The sequence below is a fragment of the Oncorhynchus masou genome, chromosome 28 (assembly GCF_036934945.1).
Source record: "Oncorhynchus masou masou isolate Uvic2021 chromosome 28, UVic_Omas_1.1, whole genome shotgun sequence".
Classification (NCBI taxonomy): Eukaryota; Metazoa; Chordata; class Actinopteri; order Salmoniformes; family Salmonidae; genus Oncorhynchus; species Oncorhynchus masou.
In genome coordinates, this window is record NC_088239.1 from 52,662,273 (window position 1) to 52,678,241 (window position 15,969).

Genomic DNA, 15,969 nt, shown 5'->3' on the forward strand with positions numbered 1-15,969 from the left:
GCCATAAACAGTGTAACAATTTACTGAAAGCAGAGCTGCAAAGCAACAATTGTTACATACCTGCAGCAGCATTGTCGCACGCCCCTGCCTCCATACTTAACTCGGTTATGCAACCACAAAAAAACACTAGATATATGGACAGGGATGTCAACCAAGCAGAAGAAGGTACCTCCTTTTCCAATGGATTTTTTTCAACACAAGTAAACAGTTGGGTACGTGTTCAAAGAAAGGCTGTCTGGAAAATCGACTGGGAACCTGAAACCGTGCTCAGCGTCTATTGTTTGTTTTTTCACGAGACACATCTACTACTGCTAGTGGGGATCTGGAAATGATATGACGACAGCGGTTGGGATGAGAATGGTCTTTGTAGATGGTTAATAAAACAAATCTAAATCACCTCCTGAAATAACATTGCATTGTTTCTGTGAGTGGTCACCTACACATTTTTTAAATATATAAATCTGGTTGAACAATAATGCAATATAAACATATTCCCACACTAGCTAGCAAAAGTTAGCCTGTCCAAATCTGGATATCACCTATAGTACAGTAGATGGCAATAATGCGCCGAAGCGTGTGAGGCACATCATAGTTAGCAGGCTAGAAGAAGACAAATTGTGAGCCTGTGGTATCTGCATCGTTTTACCTATGGAAAATAGGAAGACAATTTGACAATGGTTCTTGAAATATAATTTTAAACATTACTAATGATGTTCAGGCTATTGGTAGATCGTATTTGGCCGGATTAACTAGCTCCGCAATATCTGGTGCTAAATTACCTCTTTGTCCCATTTTTTCTTTAGCTGAGAAGGCTTGTTGTTTAACTACTGTACTAGCAAACAGTAAATTACGTCTGTGACCTGTCACAGCTGAGCTGGCTAGCAACATAGCTAGGCGTGTTTAAATTAATTGTCAACAAAGCTTGCTAGACGACGGGTTTGCCTTGTTATATATATCAGGTAAGTTAAGTTTCTGTATATCTTAAATTATCCAGCTATTACATTTATTAGCTACCCGGTCGTACGCTAAAGTAGCTAGCTGTGTTATGTAGGTAGCTAGCTAAGGAGCTGTGGCAACAACAAAAACAATAATAGCTGGACACAGTGCCTGAGGTTGTTAGCTAGCTACCGCAGTTAGCTACCGCAGTATTGTTGATGTCAGAGGACAGGACTTAATTATGTTTATCATTTATGCTTTCGAAATATTTTTGTATATATAGTGTATGTGGACACCCCTTCATATTACTAGATTAGGCTATTTCAACCACATCCGTTGCTGGCAAAGGTATACAATCGAGCACAAAGCCATGCAATCACCATAGACAAACATTGGCAGTAGAATGGCCTTACTGAAGAAATAAGTGACATTCAACGTGTCTCTGTCATAGGATGTCACCTTTCCAACAAGTCAGGCAAATTCCTGCCCTGCTAGAGCTGCCAATGTCAACTGTAAGTGCTGTTATTGTGAAGTGAAACGTCTAGGAGCAACAATAGTTCAGCCACGAAGTGGTAGGCCACACAAGCTCACAGAACAGGACCACCGAGTACTGAAGCGTGTAGCGAGTAAAAATTGTCTGTCCTCGGTTGCAACACTCACTACCAAGTTCCAAACTGCATCTGGAAGCAACATCAGCACAATAACTGTTCGTTGGGAGCTTCATGAAATGGATTTCCATGGCCGAGCAGCCGCATACAAGCCTAAGATTACCATGCGCAATGCCAAGCGTCGGCTGAAGTGGTGTAAAGCCAGCCGCCAGTAGACTCGAGCAGTGAAACGTGTTCTCTGGAGGGATGAATCATGCTTCACCATCTGGCAGTCCAACGGACAAATCTGGGTTTGGCGGATGCCAGGAAAATGCTACCTGCCACAATGCATAGTACCAACTGTAAAGTTTGATGGAGGAGGAATAAAGGTCTGGGCTGTTTTTCATGGTTTGGGCTAAACCCCTTAGGTCCAGTGAAGGGAAATCTTAACGCTACAGCATACAATGACATTCTAGACTATTCTTTTCTTCCAACTTTGTGGCAACAGTTTGGGAGAAGGCCATTCCTGTTTCAGCATGACAATGCCCCAGTGCACAAAGCAAGGTCCAAACAGAAATTGTTTGTTAATATCGGTGTGGAAGAACTTGACTGGCCTGCACAGAGCCCTGACCTCAACCCCATTGAACACCTTTGGGATGAATTGGAACACCGACTGCGAGCCAGGCCTAATCGCCCAACATCTGTGCACAACCTAATTAATGCTCTTGTGGCTGAATGGAAGCAAGTCCCTGCAGCAATGTCCCAACATCTAGTGGGAAGCCTTCCTAGAAGAGTGGATGCTGTTATAGCAGCAAAGGGGGGTCCAACTCCATATGAATGCCCATTATTTTGGAATGAGATGTTCGACGAGCAGGTGTCCACATACTTTTGGTTGTGTATATAAATAACTGTGAAAGTTCTCCAGGTCTGAACCTAGATAACTTTAAGAAATAGTTACTCATCAACAAAAAAGTGACCTAATCTAGTTTACCCCTGAGTAGGGAAGCTCGTGAATTACAATGCATCCATGCTGACGGTCTTGTTTTGAGTTTAGTGTGCAGGGGAGAGATGGGCACCCTGGGCAGCCGCATGCAGGCCTCCTCCCAGGATCCGGAGGAAGCAGTTGAGACTGCATGTGCCAGTGGCAAGCATGGATGTGAGTGCAGAAAGAGGAAACGGACTGCACACTGTGACTGTGACAGCGAACCTGATGAGGAAGACGCCTTACTGGACACACCACGGAGGTGAGAAGAGCCACACACAACTTCATGAACACCGGTGACACACACATACACACACACACAGCAAAACAGAATAAGAGAAAAACACACTAAAGGTCTATACAAACGGAGCCCCATTTGCGGCACGCTCTACATAGTTCCACGTACATGTGTGCGGCAGAATTTGGAACGCGACGCAGTCTACTCTGTTTGCGTAGACTGTGTAGAGAGCCCTTCACAATACAGGCGAGGTATTCACACATCTTTCATGTCTTTCATATGGCCAGCCTGTTTCTAACCTTGACCTGCCCTCTGCTGGTTTGTTTTGGAATTGTAACAGGAAGAAGCTAAAGAGCACTTCTAAGTACATCTATCAGACCTTGTTCCTGAACGGCGAGAACAGTGACATCCGCATCTGTGCCCTTGGGCAGGAGTGGAACCTCCACAAAGTCTACCTGTGCCAGGTTAGTGCACTGTTCTGTGTACACTACACACTGAAGTCTCAACAAAGCCAATGCCTGTGACTCATTCCACTCTCTCTCTCCTCCCTGTGTTTTAATTATGTAGTCGGGGTATTTTTCCAGCATGTTCAGTGGATCCTGGAAGGAGTCCAACATGATGGTCATACCGTTAGAGATCCCAGACCAGAACATCGACACAGAGGGTGAGGACTTAAGTCACTCTCAGGCAGTGTTGTTGTCGAGTCACTAAACCTTGAGTCCATGTCGAGTCTAGAGGTCCCTATGACTGGAGTCCGAGTCAATGGTCGAATCACGAGTTAAAACTCGAAACTAGTATTGTTTTCAATTTCTTAAAGCACGTTGTTTCTTAACCAGGCAAAGCTAAACAGTTGACTGGTGGTTACGGGTAAGCAAGACAGTCGTTTGCGCGGTGTCGCTTAGCCAATGATTGAAGTGGAGCCTGCTGCTTGTCTGCCCACAATCATCACTTGCTGCCCTGCAGCTTACCAGCTGATGTCGACTGAGTGTGCCGGGTGTGGCGCATCCTTCCCACTGCTAGAGAACAGAACCCTTGCAGATATGTGCACCCAATGCTGCTAAAATTCTGCTTATCATAGTAGCCAGTCGAAGTGCAAATACAAGTCACGAGAAAGGAGAATCCCAGTCACTAATGGTTGAGTCACAAGTCATGAAAATCGGGACTCGAGTCGGACTTGAGTACTACAATACTCCTGTCAGGAATAAAATACTACAAATCGCTTTGTTTATGTCACTGAATTTCTTTTTTGCAGTTACTATACACATTTGTCTTTTGTTTGTGTGTGTGTGTGTGTGTGTGTGTGTGTGTGTGTGTGTGTGTGTGTGTGTGTGTGTGTGTGTGTGTGTTTAGCTCTGCAGGTAGTGTTTGGATCTCTGTACCGGGATGATGTTCTGATCAAGCCCAGCAGGGTGGTCAGTATCCTTGCAGCAGCTTGTATGCTCCAACTGGTCAGTAGATGGTCATTATCACACTTCAGTATATTTTACATGGAATGTAACTGTATACAATGTAGTGATTATGGTGATATGTGTGAGTTGAAAGTTGCTGGAATGGAATTTTCTGAATGATAATAGATAATCAAAGCCATGCCTTTGTGTCTTTGCAGGATGGTCTGATCCAGCAATGTGGCGAGACAATGAAAGAGAATGTCAGTGTCAAGACTGTGTGTGGCTATTACTCCTCTGCCAGCATCTACGGCCTGGACTCTGTTATGAAGAAGTAAGCCCCATCATTACACTCCCATTGAATAATATTACACCTTTTAATTATTTTCGTCCTGCTCTACATACTTATGCTTGTGTGTCTCCTGCAGGTGTCAGGAATGGCTCCTCAATAACCTCATGACCCATCAGAATGTTGACCTGATGAAGGAGCTAGGGTGCGTCTCTAATGTTTTCATATTTTTCCCTAAGGCTTATACACCATATATACAAAAGTATGTGGACCCTTCAAATTAGTGGATTCGGCTATTTCAGCCATACCTGTTGCTGACAGGTGTATAAAATTGAGCACACAGCCATGCAATCTCCATAGACAAACATTTGCAGTAGAATGGCCTTACTGCAGCGCTCAGTGATTTTCAACGTGGCACCGTCATAGGATGACACCTTCCCAACAAGTCAGTTCATCAAATTTGTGCCCTGCTAGAGCTACCCCGGTCAACTGTAAGTCACTACCGAGTTCCAAGCTGCCTCTGGAAGCAACGTAAGCACAAGAACTGTTGTACCCTCCGGATAATAGAGGCTACGTGTTGTGTGGTCAGTGAGCAGGGTGTGTCCTGTATCTGCAGAGCGGACGTGATGGAACCACTGATCCAGTCGTCTGACCTCTTCGTCATGCAGGTGGAGATGGACGTCTACACAGCCCTGAAAAAGGTATTACTGCAGCCTTTTGGGCTGTCTACTGTAAGGAAGACCGTTGATTTATCTCCCCTTTCCCCATTCTTTCGTTCTCATTCATACCCTCTCTTTGTAACTCTGCCTTTCCTCAGTGGATGTTCCTGCAGCTCAATCCATCCTGGGACGGTCCCATCAAACAACTGCTGGCTGACGCTGACACTTGGCTTTGCAAACGTAGAACTGGTACGTTCTGTTCCACAGTGCATGTCACAGCGAGCTACAAGCCTATCTGAACAAGGGGTTGTAGAATAGACAGACGCTGGCTGACCAGTCTTTTCTGGAACCTTACATGCATGCTGTTGCAGAGTTGGGAGAGGAGGAGCCCTTCTTAAAAACAGAGGACGGCGCTCCCTTTACTCCCGTCTTCAGACATGTGCGCCTGCAATACATCATCAACGACCTGGCGTCTGCACGCATCCTGGAGAGAGACAATATTCTCCCACCCGGTAAGGTTGATGATTGGCTAGTGGTTTATGTTTCACATTCACTTAACTGTTTTTGTAGTAATTTTTGATCTACTCTGTACAACTCCTCATACCACAGATTGGCTTACTTCCGTGTACAAGAGCCAGTGGTTTGCCATGCTACGGACGGAGCACGACAATGACAATGGGTGAGAACTGGAGCTCCAAACCAGCAACATCGCACCATGACAACATTAATGCCAATCTGCCACTTTCAGTTACTGAAAATATATTTCCGCTAGAATAGAGCTCGCCAGCTTGTAGTCCTAAAACCCGGAAATGAGTTAGCTCTGGTTCGTTTGGCCGTCCCTATGGCGGAAATTAATGGGGAAAGAATAGGGTTTTGGAATAAACTCTGAGATAATATCGGTCAGTTAACATGGCCTTTATTCATTATGAAGCCTTTATGTGCTTTGTTTTTTTATTACATAAATGCTTCAAAATTCACAAGTGACGTTACCTGACGAATTTCACAGAAGAAAACATACCAGACCTTATTTTCAACGTTTAACCAAAAAAAAAACAATTTCTACGTAGGCATTGTCCAATGAACCATGGCAGAGTTGGTGCCTACAAAAAGACGCCATTACTATATCTTTCTATAGTAAGACGTGTGTTTGTAGTCCACAGGATGCCAACAAGGAGGAGTTTGAGTCAAGCAGTATGAGGTGTGGCAGAAAACTGACCAAAGATGGAGATGTGAGTCAAACCATTAGCTCTGTGTAATAAGGAAATCATTTATGATTTATGCTGAATCATATAATAAGCACTTAAAAGCAAAGATAAAATAACAGGATGTTTTAACTTTTTATTCTTGCTTAGTACTGTTGGCGGTGGACAGGTTTCAACTTTGGCTTTGACCTGCTAGTGACCTACACCAACCGCTTCATAGTGTTCAAGAGGAATACACTGAGCCAGCCATGTGGGGGAGCTGTGAGTCTGCAGCCTCGGAGGCATCTAGCATACAGGTTAGTGTTCCACGCTGCAGACAGGACCTAGGCTGTGATCAGCACAACACGCATAGCTACACAGCTACAGATTTCAAAGGTTGGCAATGCATTGTGTATGTAGTAGTAATGGTATAATTATGTTCTGTCTAACTGCCATGTGATTTGCCTGTGCTCTATCAGGACTAGCCCTCACCTGTCATTCGCTGTTCGTCTATGTTCAGGTTACGCCTGGCCTCCTTTGATAACAGTGGGAAGCTGGTGTGTAGTCGATCCACTGGTTACCAGCTTCTCACCCTGGAGAAAGACCAGGTCAGTCAGACCACACATAATCCATGTTCTGAAACTTTCCTCCCCTCTTGAAGTGAACACCTTGGTCTTAAGTATTGCCTGAAACAAGATGAAACAATTATGGCTGTAACTTACATTCTGTTCCTGTTTCTTTTCCAGGAGTATGTGGTGATGAACCTGGACAGTCGGCTCTTGTCGTTCCCCCTCTACGTGTGCTGTAACTTCCAGTACACATCTCCTCATATGGACCGCCGTCCTGATGCCCCTGAACCAGAGAGCAGCGCCCGCAGTGTATCCTGATATCAGCTCCACACCCTCAACCAGTCCCCTCTCTGACCACAGGCTGTGGCCCACAGCTTCTACCCCACACAACCCTGGCATCTGCATGCTCTTTAGCCCAATCTATTGTGTTTTGGGGTACGTTGTTTTTCAAAAATATTAATTGTTCTTCATTTGTCATGGTTAATATTTGATTTCATTCATTTGATATGCCTTTTTATATTATTTATTTGGCTTTTTTTTAATTAAAGAAAAAAAAACGTACACTGCCAATGAATAGTCCACACAAGTGGGCTGTGGTGCTATCAGAAGTGTGACCATGGTCATCTCTCACAGGGAATTATCAGTTACTAGTTCTGTACATCCATTGCTATCCTCTTATGTAATTACTAACACATACAGTATTGCTAATTGAGTATGTTGGCCACTAGTGGGTCCGAATTAGATGTGAATTTCAAATACCAATGGCAGAATATGGTGCTGCTTTTAAACTTTCAAAATTACTTTAATTTCTAGTCTACATTTTGGATAATTGTAATATACCTGCCTTAATGTATTGTAAGATGTTGGGCAAATTGATTTATTTTGGACCAAAGTGGCATGGCAGTCTTTGACAAAATAGTTTACTGATCTGTCAGTTTCCTCAGTGGGGTCTTACCTTTACACTTTGCAGTCATTCATATCGTACTATTCGTATTGCTGCATTGTCGATGGAACCTGCAAGTAAGCATTTTGTTGGACAGTGTATACCATGTGTATCCTGTACATATGACTAACTTGTGCTGTAATATCCTCACTGAAATGCTGTCAATTAGTTCACCATTAGTGTCTGTGCATACATTTGTACATTACAGGTTTCACTACGCTGTACATGCTTAGTTATTAAAACTGGTGTTTTCAAAAGCTGTATAAGGTGTGTGTTGCATTACTATTCACACTTTGATTAATTGCCAAAAGACACAGCTAGAATAAGAATTTCAGGCTGAAAGATATTACCAATGAAATTCCACCCTTTTTACCATTGTTTAAATTTTTATATAAAAACTGACGGAGGGAGGGTTGCAGATATTAAGAAGACAGTCACTGAGGCAGAATAAAGACAATCATACAACAGCTAGGTTATCAGGAAATGTAATAAATTACCCTCACACACAGTTCACATATAGCAGTATTTTGATGTTAGACAATTCTGTAATGTCACAGGCCTGCTGAGAACATTCATCTGGCATGTCTCTGGTCTAAGTTAAACCAATAAACAGTAAGTGCTCCACACAGAAACATGTAGGCCAACCAGTTGGCAAGGGATCTGTAGCTTCTTCTGACTGAGCAGCGGTATATCTCCACCACCCTTGCTGACATGGACTCAAATCTCACCCTTGCAAGCTGTAAACCCCACATGTCCCTTTCACTCACTGAGGTATTGGATCGGCCATTTCAGTGTTTCGCCTAGGATTTTTTCTAGCAGTTAGTGTGGAGAGGGGGGTTATGGCATCTTCCTTGGGCATACATCTATGCATTATTATACAAATGCATATAGGGGAAACACTATTTCCAATTGTTTAGACTTCTTTGCTGTTATTACAGTCAGAACTTTATGAACCCCTTTGTCACTGTAGCCCAAGATGTCTCGTGCATCTGCAGTACGCTCTCCCCTTCTCACTGTGGAATAGAGTTCAGGTTCTCTCTGAGTCTGTGTGTCATGCTTGGGATCAGGTTGACATGGTCGTCTACGCAGCTGCCCACACAGTTCTCCATCAGGGCCCTCACGGCTGGCTCCTTGGCTCCAGAGTCCAACAGGTCCCTGGCCTTGTCATTGCAGTGCATGGTGCACCTGGTCAGCCGGTCCTGGGCATGGGGAGTCAGAAAAATAATCACAATCAAGTTACACATTCTCTGTATCGGCTGTCTCAAGATATTCAAGTTGTTATCAACAAACAAAAAATACTCACCTGAAATTTCTCCAGTTCATTGGTCACTAGTCCTTGGGCCTGAGCCAGAGGGGTATGGCAGCGTTCAATACAATTGTGCACCTGTGACATGGAGTCTACGGAGCGCTCGCAGCACTCTGCACTGCACTTGAACATGAGACCCTTGGTACATTATGCACAAGAAAGATTTGAACTGGGCACCTGATAAGCCCAAGTGTTGACAATTACAGGTTGCAAATGATGTACGCACGGAGAAAGAGAGTGTGATTTGTAGATAATGCACTGCACAATATACTGGATTATATTGGATGTATTGAACATAGCTGAAATTGCATTTACATGACCACTTACTTGCATCTTGCGAATGTGGTACCGTTCTAAACTTTGAACCATATCCTCTATGGTTTTCAGTACACGAGCTTGATGTGCCTCTGCCATCTCAAATGTTGCTCTCAGTAGTGACTATTTAAACTGAACTGTTAGAAGATAACGTTTAGCTACGATGCACAGCTGAATAACAGCCACACCAGCTACATATAGTATGTAATTGCAAGATTGGAAGCCTTGTTAAATTACTGTTTCAACATAAGGTCACATCCGTGAATGCATGCTTCTTCGTTCTAATACAAACAACGTCACATCCACTCCAGCTTCCGGAATTAGCTTGGTAATTTCCGGTTCCCAATATGGTATCGACGTGACCGAAGTCTCCGCTTTGAACTCCTAACTTTAAATTTACAACACTGTGCGGGATCTACATTTGTTTCTCAGCGACTTATTTGACCAAATTACGAGTTAGATAAGTAAATAGCTTGCTTCGTTTTAAAAATCATTTGTAAACTCGTAGCTAGTAAAACTTGATTGTGAACTCCTTGAGAAGTCTTCACCTCTACTGGCATTTGAAATGGTGAGCAGTGTACACTTATCAGTTATCAGACCTTATTAATTGTCTGATTTTAGCCAAATAACCAAGAGGGGTGATATCATTTATGTTTTTAAGATATCAAACAGTAAAAAAAAAAATGCCAATCACAATGAAAGACTGCTCCTCAAAAGATCAAGTGTGCTGCTCTTTGACCCAGAGAGATTAACACACTGATAGTACACATGTCACCACCAACAGCTGTCTGTCCTTGATTGACCCAGCAATTCACACAATAATATTAAAGTGACATGTTTCTGACTACTGATCAGGTGTGAATGTGTAGCCTGTGTTATTTATGTAATTGAAAATTGTATTTGTTATCTCTACTCAGATAACCTTTCTTGGAAGGAATTGAATACCCATGATGATTTCAAGGACCATGTCAATCAGGGCACTCCTGTTCTTAGGGCTCTTTCAAGCTGGACAGAGGAGTCTAGCCTCAGCTCCAGAAGTCAAAGATCCACCCAAGAGGATAGGTAAACCAATCTTAGTCCAGACTCCACATTCCATTGTCAATGGCACCCAGTGTTGTGTGGCTACGCAGTAGTACATCAGTTCTGCATAGGTGTGTTCACAAATCTCCATTAATTTAGTTATATTGGCCCAGAGAGCATTTCTATTTCACATTACACATATTTACATGACACACATGCTTTCACTTATGAATTGTTCATTTTACTCCCCTTGGACTTCTGACATTGTGGTTTTATTCTATGAACAGCTGTGGTTGGAGCGGGCATCGGTGGCACAGCAACAGCTTACTTCCTGAGACAGGAGTTTGGGGCAGCGGTGAAGATCGATGTGTTTGAGCCAGGCACTGTGGGGGGGCGACTGGCCACCCACAACATAGGGGACTATGAGTACGAAACGGGGGGCGCAGTTATCCACCCTCTAAATCTGCACATGAAGCACTTCCTTGAAAGACTAGGTGAGACATGTTGGCTTGTGAGATATACACTTGCTTGTTCCTGAAAGAGTGTAGTACACATGCACAGACAGTCGAATGACACACATCTTTATTTCTCCCCTGTTTCTCTTAGGCCTTTCCCAGAGGCGAGATGTCCCAGGAAAAATGGCCATCTTCAATGGAAAAGAGCTCATCTTTGAAGAGAGTGACTGGTTTATTGTGAACTTCCTGCGCCTGCTTTGGCGGTACGGGTTCAACTTCCTGCGGATGCAGATGTGGGTGGAAAGTGTTCTTGATAAGTTCATGAGGTGAGCACTTTAGTTTCTGCTACCTGTCTATTAACAACTCAGCAGTCAAAACATTTGAACATCATTAATGAGAGAAGAGTGCTAATTGTAGGTATGTGATGTTTTGGTTCTTGTTTTTCCAGAATCTACCAGTACCAGCAGTTTGGCTACTCCTTCACCAGTGTGGAGAAGCTCCTGCATGCAATGGGTGGTGATGATTTCCTCACACTAGCCAATCAGACACTGGAGGAGGCCATGTTGGGGGAGGGCTTTTCTCAGAGCTTCCTCAACGACGTTGTGGCCCCTGTCACCCGTGTGAACTATGGCCAAAGTGTCCGCATCAATGGATTTGTGGGTAGGTTTTTAGGTAACAAAGAAATGCACACCAAAGTGGTCTGATAAGTGGTTCTGAAAGCTCTTATGTGGCCATCCAATCAAATGTTTTTTTATCTTGAAAACATAAGGAAACTGGCCTCCCAGGTTGCGCAGTGGTCTAGGGCACTGCATCGCAGCGCTAGCTGTGCCACCAGAGACTCTGGGTTCGCGCTCAGGCTCCTTCGCAGCCGGCCGCGACTGCGGCTGGCATCCGGGTTGGATGCACGCTGTGTTAAGAAGCAGTGCGGCTTGGTTGGGTTGTGTTTCGGAGGATGCAGGACTTTCGACCTTTGTCTCTCCCGAGCCCGTACGGGAGTTGTAGCGATGAGACAAGATAGTAACTAATAATAATTGGAGACTACAAAATTGGGGAGAAAAGGGGGCTAAAAGGAAAAAAAAGAAAACATAAGGAAACTGAACTAATCCTTGTGAAATGTGTGGTGTGATGTTGTCTCCAGGGGCGGTGTCTCTAGCAGGGGCAGACCCAGGCCTGTGGGCAGTGGACGGAGGTAATAAGAAGGTGTGCTCAGGACTCCTGTACCACAGCAAGGCCGAGCTCATCCCAGCACGAGTCACCGCTATCGCTGTCAAGTTGCGACCATCTAAAGCAGGTACATGCTCTCTGGGCCAATATAACTAAAGTGAGATCAATAAAAGACCATAGCTTTCACCTGGATTCACCTGGTCGGTCTATGTCATGGAAAGAGCAGTATGTTCCCTTATTGATGTCACGTGTTAAATCCACATTCAGAGGGTGAATGGGCAAGACAAAATATTTAAATGCCTTTGAACGGGGTATGGTAGTAGGTGCCAGGTGCACCGGTTTCAAGAACTGCAACTCTGCTGGGTTTTTCCACACCCAACAGTTTCCCTTGTATCGAGAATGGTTCACCACCCAAAGGACATCCAGTCAACTTGTCACAACTGTGGGAAGCATTGGAGTCAAATTGGGCCAGCACCCCTGTGGAATGCTTTGTACACCTTGTAGAGTCCATGCCCTGACAAATAGAGGCTGTTTTGAGGGCAAAGGGGGGTGCAATTGTGTGTGTGTGTGTGTGTGTGTGTGTGTGTATATATATATATATATATATACACACACAAATGCCTTAAGTAACTAACAGCACAGGTACTTAGTACATAAATCTGAAAGTTATATAAAATCTGTTCTGTAGCTGCTAAGGGTCTACTCAAATCAAATGTTATTTGTCACGTGTCGAATACAACCGGTGTAGACCTTACAGTGGAATGCTTACTTACAAGGCCTTAACCAACGATGCAGTTTTAAGAAAAAGTAAGTGTTAAGTAAAAAATAGAGGCTATATACAGGGAGTACCGGTACAGAGTCAATGTGCGCTGCCACCAGTTAGTCCAGGTAATTGAGGTAATATGTACATGTAGGTAGAGTTAAAGTGACTGTGCATAGATAATAAACAGAGAGTAGCAGCAGTGTAAAAGAGGGGGGGGTGGCAATGCAAATAGTCTGGGTAACCATTTGGTTAGATGTTCAGGAGTCTTATGGCTTGGGGGTAGAAGCTGTTAAGAAGCCTTTTGGACCTAGACTTGGTGCTCCGGTACCGCTTGCCGTGCGGTAGCAGAGAGAACAGTCTACGACTAGGGTGGCTGGGGTCTTTGACACTACCCTCTGTAGTGCCTTGCGGTCGGAGGCCGAGCAGTTGCCATACCAGGCAGTGATGCAACCAGGATGCTCTCGATGGTGCAGCTGTAGAACTTTTTGAGGATCTGAGGACCCATGCCAAATATTTTCAGTCTCTCTTTCCTGTTCACAGGTATCACAGCCAGTCTTTATGAGGTAAACTATGTTGGGGACTCTGGCTCCGCCCATTCCCTGTATGACATAGTGATTGTGGCCACACCTCTCCATCAAGGAAAGTCTGACATCACCTTTGCAGGCTTCTCCCCGCCCATCCCCTCCCAATACCCTGGGCGCTACCACCAGACTGTCACCACCCTGGTCCACGGCCTCCTCAATGTGTCCTACCTGGGGACCTCTGAGAAGCCCTCTACCTTCAGTGTGTCAGACGTTCTCACCACAGACACCAAGGGCTCCATCATCAACAGCCTGAGCTCTATTGACCCTGTTCACATCCCACCAAGCTACTCACGCCCGCCAGCCAGCGAGAGCAAGGTGTGGAAGGTGTTCTCTCCTCAGCCTCTGTCCCAGGAGCAGCTCCGGGACATGTTCCTATCATGGGACTCCACCTCAGAAACTAAGTGGCTGGCGTACCCCGCTTATAATCCACCTCACCGTAGGACCCCTCCGTTCATCCTCCATGAGCGCCTATACTACCTGAACGCTGTGGAGTGGGCAGCCAGCGCCATGGAGATGAGCGCCATCTCAGCCAGGAACCTGGCACTGTTGGCACATCACCGCTGGAACTCCCAGGTGGGCAGAGTCGACCAGGAGGACCTCCACACACGTCTGAGAGGAGAGCTTTGAAAAGGGAGGGAGGGAGGGACAACAGAGGTGGAGATAAGTAATAATATAAAGAAATAATATCAGTCAGAGATATTTCACACTAAAACACTCCTGCGTACGTGAACAGTAGTATTGGGTGTTCTGCCCAATTATGAGGCTATATCCATTGACCCACTATATTGATATATTTTGATTTGAAAAATTCAACTGAAATAAATATCAACTGCAACATTAGCACATAATTTTCATCAGATATTATTATACTGTGCTGAATAGAATGATCACTGTGACAATATATACTGCAGGGTAAAAGTACAATTATTGTTTAATACATGCATGCATTGGGTTTTCACATATAGCTGCACTAGATGGTGTTGCTAACTTTCTGCGTTTCTAAATGTGTCAAAAACATCTGGATAATGTACCCTGTGGCTCCTCTAGACCCATGTATGTCTTCATGCTGCGTCTCAAGCTCTCTACCTCTGGCGTAGTGTTGAAAAGGTTGTAAAGCAAATTGTTTGGTGAAATGTAAGCGGTTGTGCAATTGAATAGTTCTTGCAAGGAAAATTGGCCAACAGATAATTGCAAAGTTTTTCGTGTTATACAATTATGAATACACCCATGAAGAACAAACCCCTATTCGCACTGATCATTTGATGTCATTTGAAAATGTACTGTAGTCTATTTACATATTTCTAAATTGTGCCTTTTTTTAAATTACTAAGCAATGGTTTTTATATCTGAGAATCCTCCTTTCTACTTTCAGAAAATATTTAGTCTCTGTTTTTGGTATGTTTATGTCATTCATCTATGTGATGAGCAAATTGTGCCATGAAACTAGTCTTCCATTGTGACCAAAGTGAAATATGAAAACACAAAGTACATCTATTTTACTGTGAGTGACAAGTATCCTTCAGAAAATATTGTCTTCTATTCTGGGAGGTTAATTTCATGTGTCTCTGTAATTTGTCTAGAATGACTCTGAAAATAATCGTTGTGGGTTTAGCCTTTCTAACACACTTTTTGAGGTTTTTAGGGTTTCTGTGCGTTTGATAATGTGTTAGATACTGTACAACCATAGAAAATGGTGCACTTTGATATATAGAATAATATGACTAATATTACAGCAAAATTCCCATACGTTTAGACATTAACTATATTGATTGAAGAGGGACAGTATTTTGAAATCAGCTGGTTTGACTCCCAAATGTTGGCATGGAAATGCAAGCTTTTGTAAACACATTTGAAATCAGAGTTTGTAATTGTGATGTGTTTTATGCTCTATTTGACATGGTCTTCTATGGATTTCCAGGAAAAATTAAATGACTTCAATCTTGTTTTTTGTTTTGTAAATAGGAGACTTGAAATCAATGTTTACATTCAGAATAAAGAGATAACACACTGAAGTGATGAATGTCATCTTTAATTAAACAATACATGCTCTGCCAGGCCCCAAAGGTGCAACTAGCCACATGTTCTTCAACAAACTGGACATTGAAAGCCCAAACCACATTTTCTTATTTGCAGATAACGACATTTGCCCTGTGCTGTGGAGTAGTTCCACTACATGTAGTTCAATTAGTAATTGAACTACATTCTGCATTAGCTTGGCATTAGTTAACTAAATTAAAATCATCGTAGTGTTTTCGGTAGTAGAACTACTTCAACTACCCATTAAATCTAAGTCAACACACACTCACTCTGGTTGTCAAACTGATCTCATTGCATTGTTAACATTGACTCCAGAGTGATGTGTTCTTGAATTCATGTTTCATAACGTTGACATTAAAGATTTAAGATCTCATTTTTCATGAGGTAGTTTTGATGTAGTGAAATACTTTTTTAAAAGTAACAATTTCTCAAGGGTAGCTTTACCTTCCAGTGTGAAGTAATTGGTAGCCTTGTAAACTATGTTTTGAAAGTTGCTTTATATTTTGAAATTGGTCACTAAAAGTAAACATGACATTGCTACATAACAAAACTATTG

The 15,969-nt window shown here is 43.4% G+C and overlaps 4 protein-coding genes across 8 annotated transcripts in view; 2 read left to right on the forward strand and 2 right to left on the reverse strand.

Moving 5' to 3' along the window:
* Positions 1 to 623, reverse strand: part of LOC135517882 (prosaposin-like) — a 95,491-nt gene extending 94,868 nt beyond the window's left edge. For both annotated transcript variants that reach the window (XM_064942560.1, XM_064942559.1), the window contains exon 1: positions 61 to 623. The gene's annotated coding sequence lies outside the window, so the exon portion shown is untranslated. The remainder of the gene's footprint in view (positions 1 to 60) is intronic.
* LOC135517877 (germ cell-less protein-like 1) lies at positions 617 to 8,029 on the forward strand. 3 transcript variants are annotated; one of them, XM_064942553.1, is made up of 15 exons: positions 617 to 959; positions 2,573 to 2,767; positions 3,084 to 3,207; positions 3,311 to 3,407; positions 4,094 to 4,191; positions 4,350 to 4,462; positions 4,557 to 4,622; positions 5,007 to 5,118; positions 5,235 to 5,325; positions 5,448 to 5,588; positions 5,686 to 5,755; positions 6,230 to 6,305; positions 6,429 to 6,574; positions 6,778 to 6,865; positions 7,004 to 8,029. In XM_064942553.1, exons 2-15 carry the CDS (start codon positions 2,592 to 2,594, stop codon positions 7,142 to 7,144), a joined length of 1,539 nt encoding a protein of 512 aa, XP_064798625.1. In that variant the 5' UTR covers positions 617 to 959; positions 2,573 to 2,591; the 3' UTR covers positions 7,145 to 8,029. The 3 variants fall into 3 exon arrangements, with proteins under 3 accessions (XP_064798625.1, XP_064798624.1, XP_064798626.1); XM_064942552.1 differs by having other exon boundaries at positions 2,578 to 2,767; XM_064942554.1 differs by having other exon boundaries at positions 618 to 959; positions 2,578 to 2,767; positions 5,034 to 5,118.
* Positions 8,030 to 8,689: 660 nt separating this feature from the next.
* On the reverse strand, positions 8,690 to 9,703 carry LOC135517884 (protein FAM136A-like). 2 transcript variants are annotated; one of them, XM_064942563.1, is made up of 3 exons: positions 9,403 to 9,703; positions 9,073 to 9,213; positions 8,690 to 8,968 (listed from the first exon to the last, which is right to left on the reverse strand). In XM_064942563.1, the coding sequence occupies exons 1-3, from the start codon at positions 9,487 to 9,489 to the stop codon at positions 8,780 to 8,782; spliced, it is 417 nt and encodes a 138-aa protein (XP_064798635.1). In that variant the 5' UTR covers positions 9,490 to 9,703; the 3' UTR covers positions 8,690 to 8,779. The 2 variants fall into 2 exon arrangements, with proteins under 2 accessions (XP_064798635.1, XP_064798636.1); XM_064942564.1 differs by having other exon boundaries at positions 9,073 to 9,252; positions 9,403 to 9,487.
* A 12-nt stretch (positions 9,704 to 9,715) lies between these two features.
* On the forward strand, positions 9,716 to 15,388 carry LOC135517878 (prenylcysteine oxidase 1-like). The gene is made up of 7 exons (XM_064942555.1): positions 9,716 to 9,958; positions 10,308 to 10,452; positions 10,698 to 10,904; positions 11,017 to 11,191; positions 11,314 to 11,525; positions 12,004 to 12,156; positions 13,333 to 15,388. Exons 2-7 carry the CDS (start codon positions 10,338 to 10,340, stop codon positions 14,001 to 14,003), a joined length of 1,533 nt encoding a protein of 510 aa, XP_064798627.1. The 5' UTR covers positions 9,716 to 9,958; positions 10,308 to 10,337; the 3' UTR covers positions 14,004 to 15,388.
* Positions 15,389 to 15,969: the final 581 nt, after the last annotated feature.

Excerpts from the sequence above, each read along its gene's own strand:
- LOC135517884 (XM_064942563.1), bottom strand. The coding sequence starts at position 9,489 with ATGGCAGAGGCACATCAAGCTCGTGTACTGAAAACCATAGAGGATATG. Across the intron at positions 9,214-9,402 it reads ACCACATTCGCAAGATGCAA|GGTCTCATGTTCAAGTGCAG; the intron begins GTAAGTGGTCAT and ends TAATGTACCAAG. Across the intron at positions 8,969-9,072 it reads ATGAACTGGAGAAATTTCAG|GACCGGCTGACCAGGTGCAC; the intron begins GTGAGTATTTTT and ends CCCCATGCCCAG.
- LOC135517878 (XM_064942555.1), top strand. The coding sequence starts at position 10,338 with ATGATGATTTCAAGGACCATGTCAATCAGGGCACTCCTGTTCTTAGGG. Across the intron at positions 10,905-11,016 it reads GCACTTCCTTGAAAGACTAG|GCCTTTCCCAGAGGCGAGAT; the intron begins GTGAGACATGTT and ends TGTTTCTCTTAG. Across the intron at positions 11,192-11,313 it reads GTTCTTGATAAGTTCATGAG|AATCTACCAGTACCAGCAGT; the intron begins GTGAGCACTTTA and ends TTGTTTTTCCAG.
- LOC135517877 (XM_064942553.1), top strand. The coding sequence starts at position 2,592 with ATGGGCACCCTGGGCAGCCGCATGCAGGCCTCCTCCCAGGATCCGGAG. Across the intron at positions 4,623-5,006 it reads GACCTGATGAAGGAGCTAGG|TGAGCAGGGTGTGTCCTGTA; the intron begins GTGCGTCTCTAA and ends TTGTGTGGTCAG. Across the intron at positions 6,866-7,003 it reads TCACCCTGGAGAAAGACCAG|GAGTATGTGGTGATGAACCT; the intron begins GTCAGTCAGACC and ends TTTCTTTTCCAG.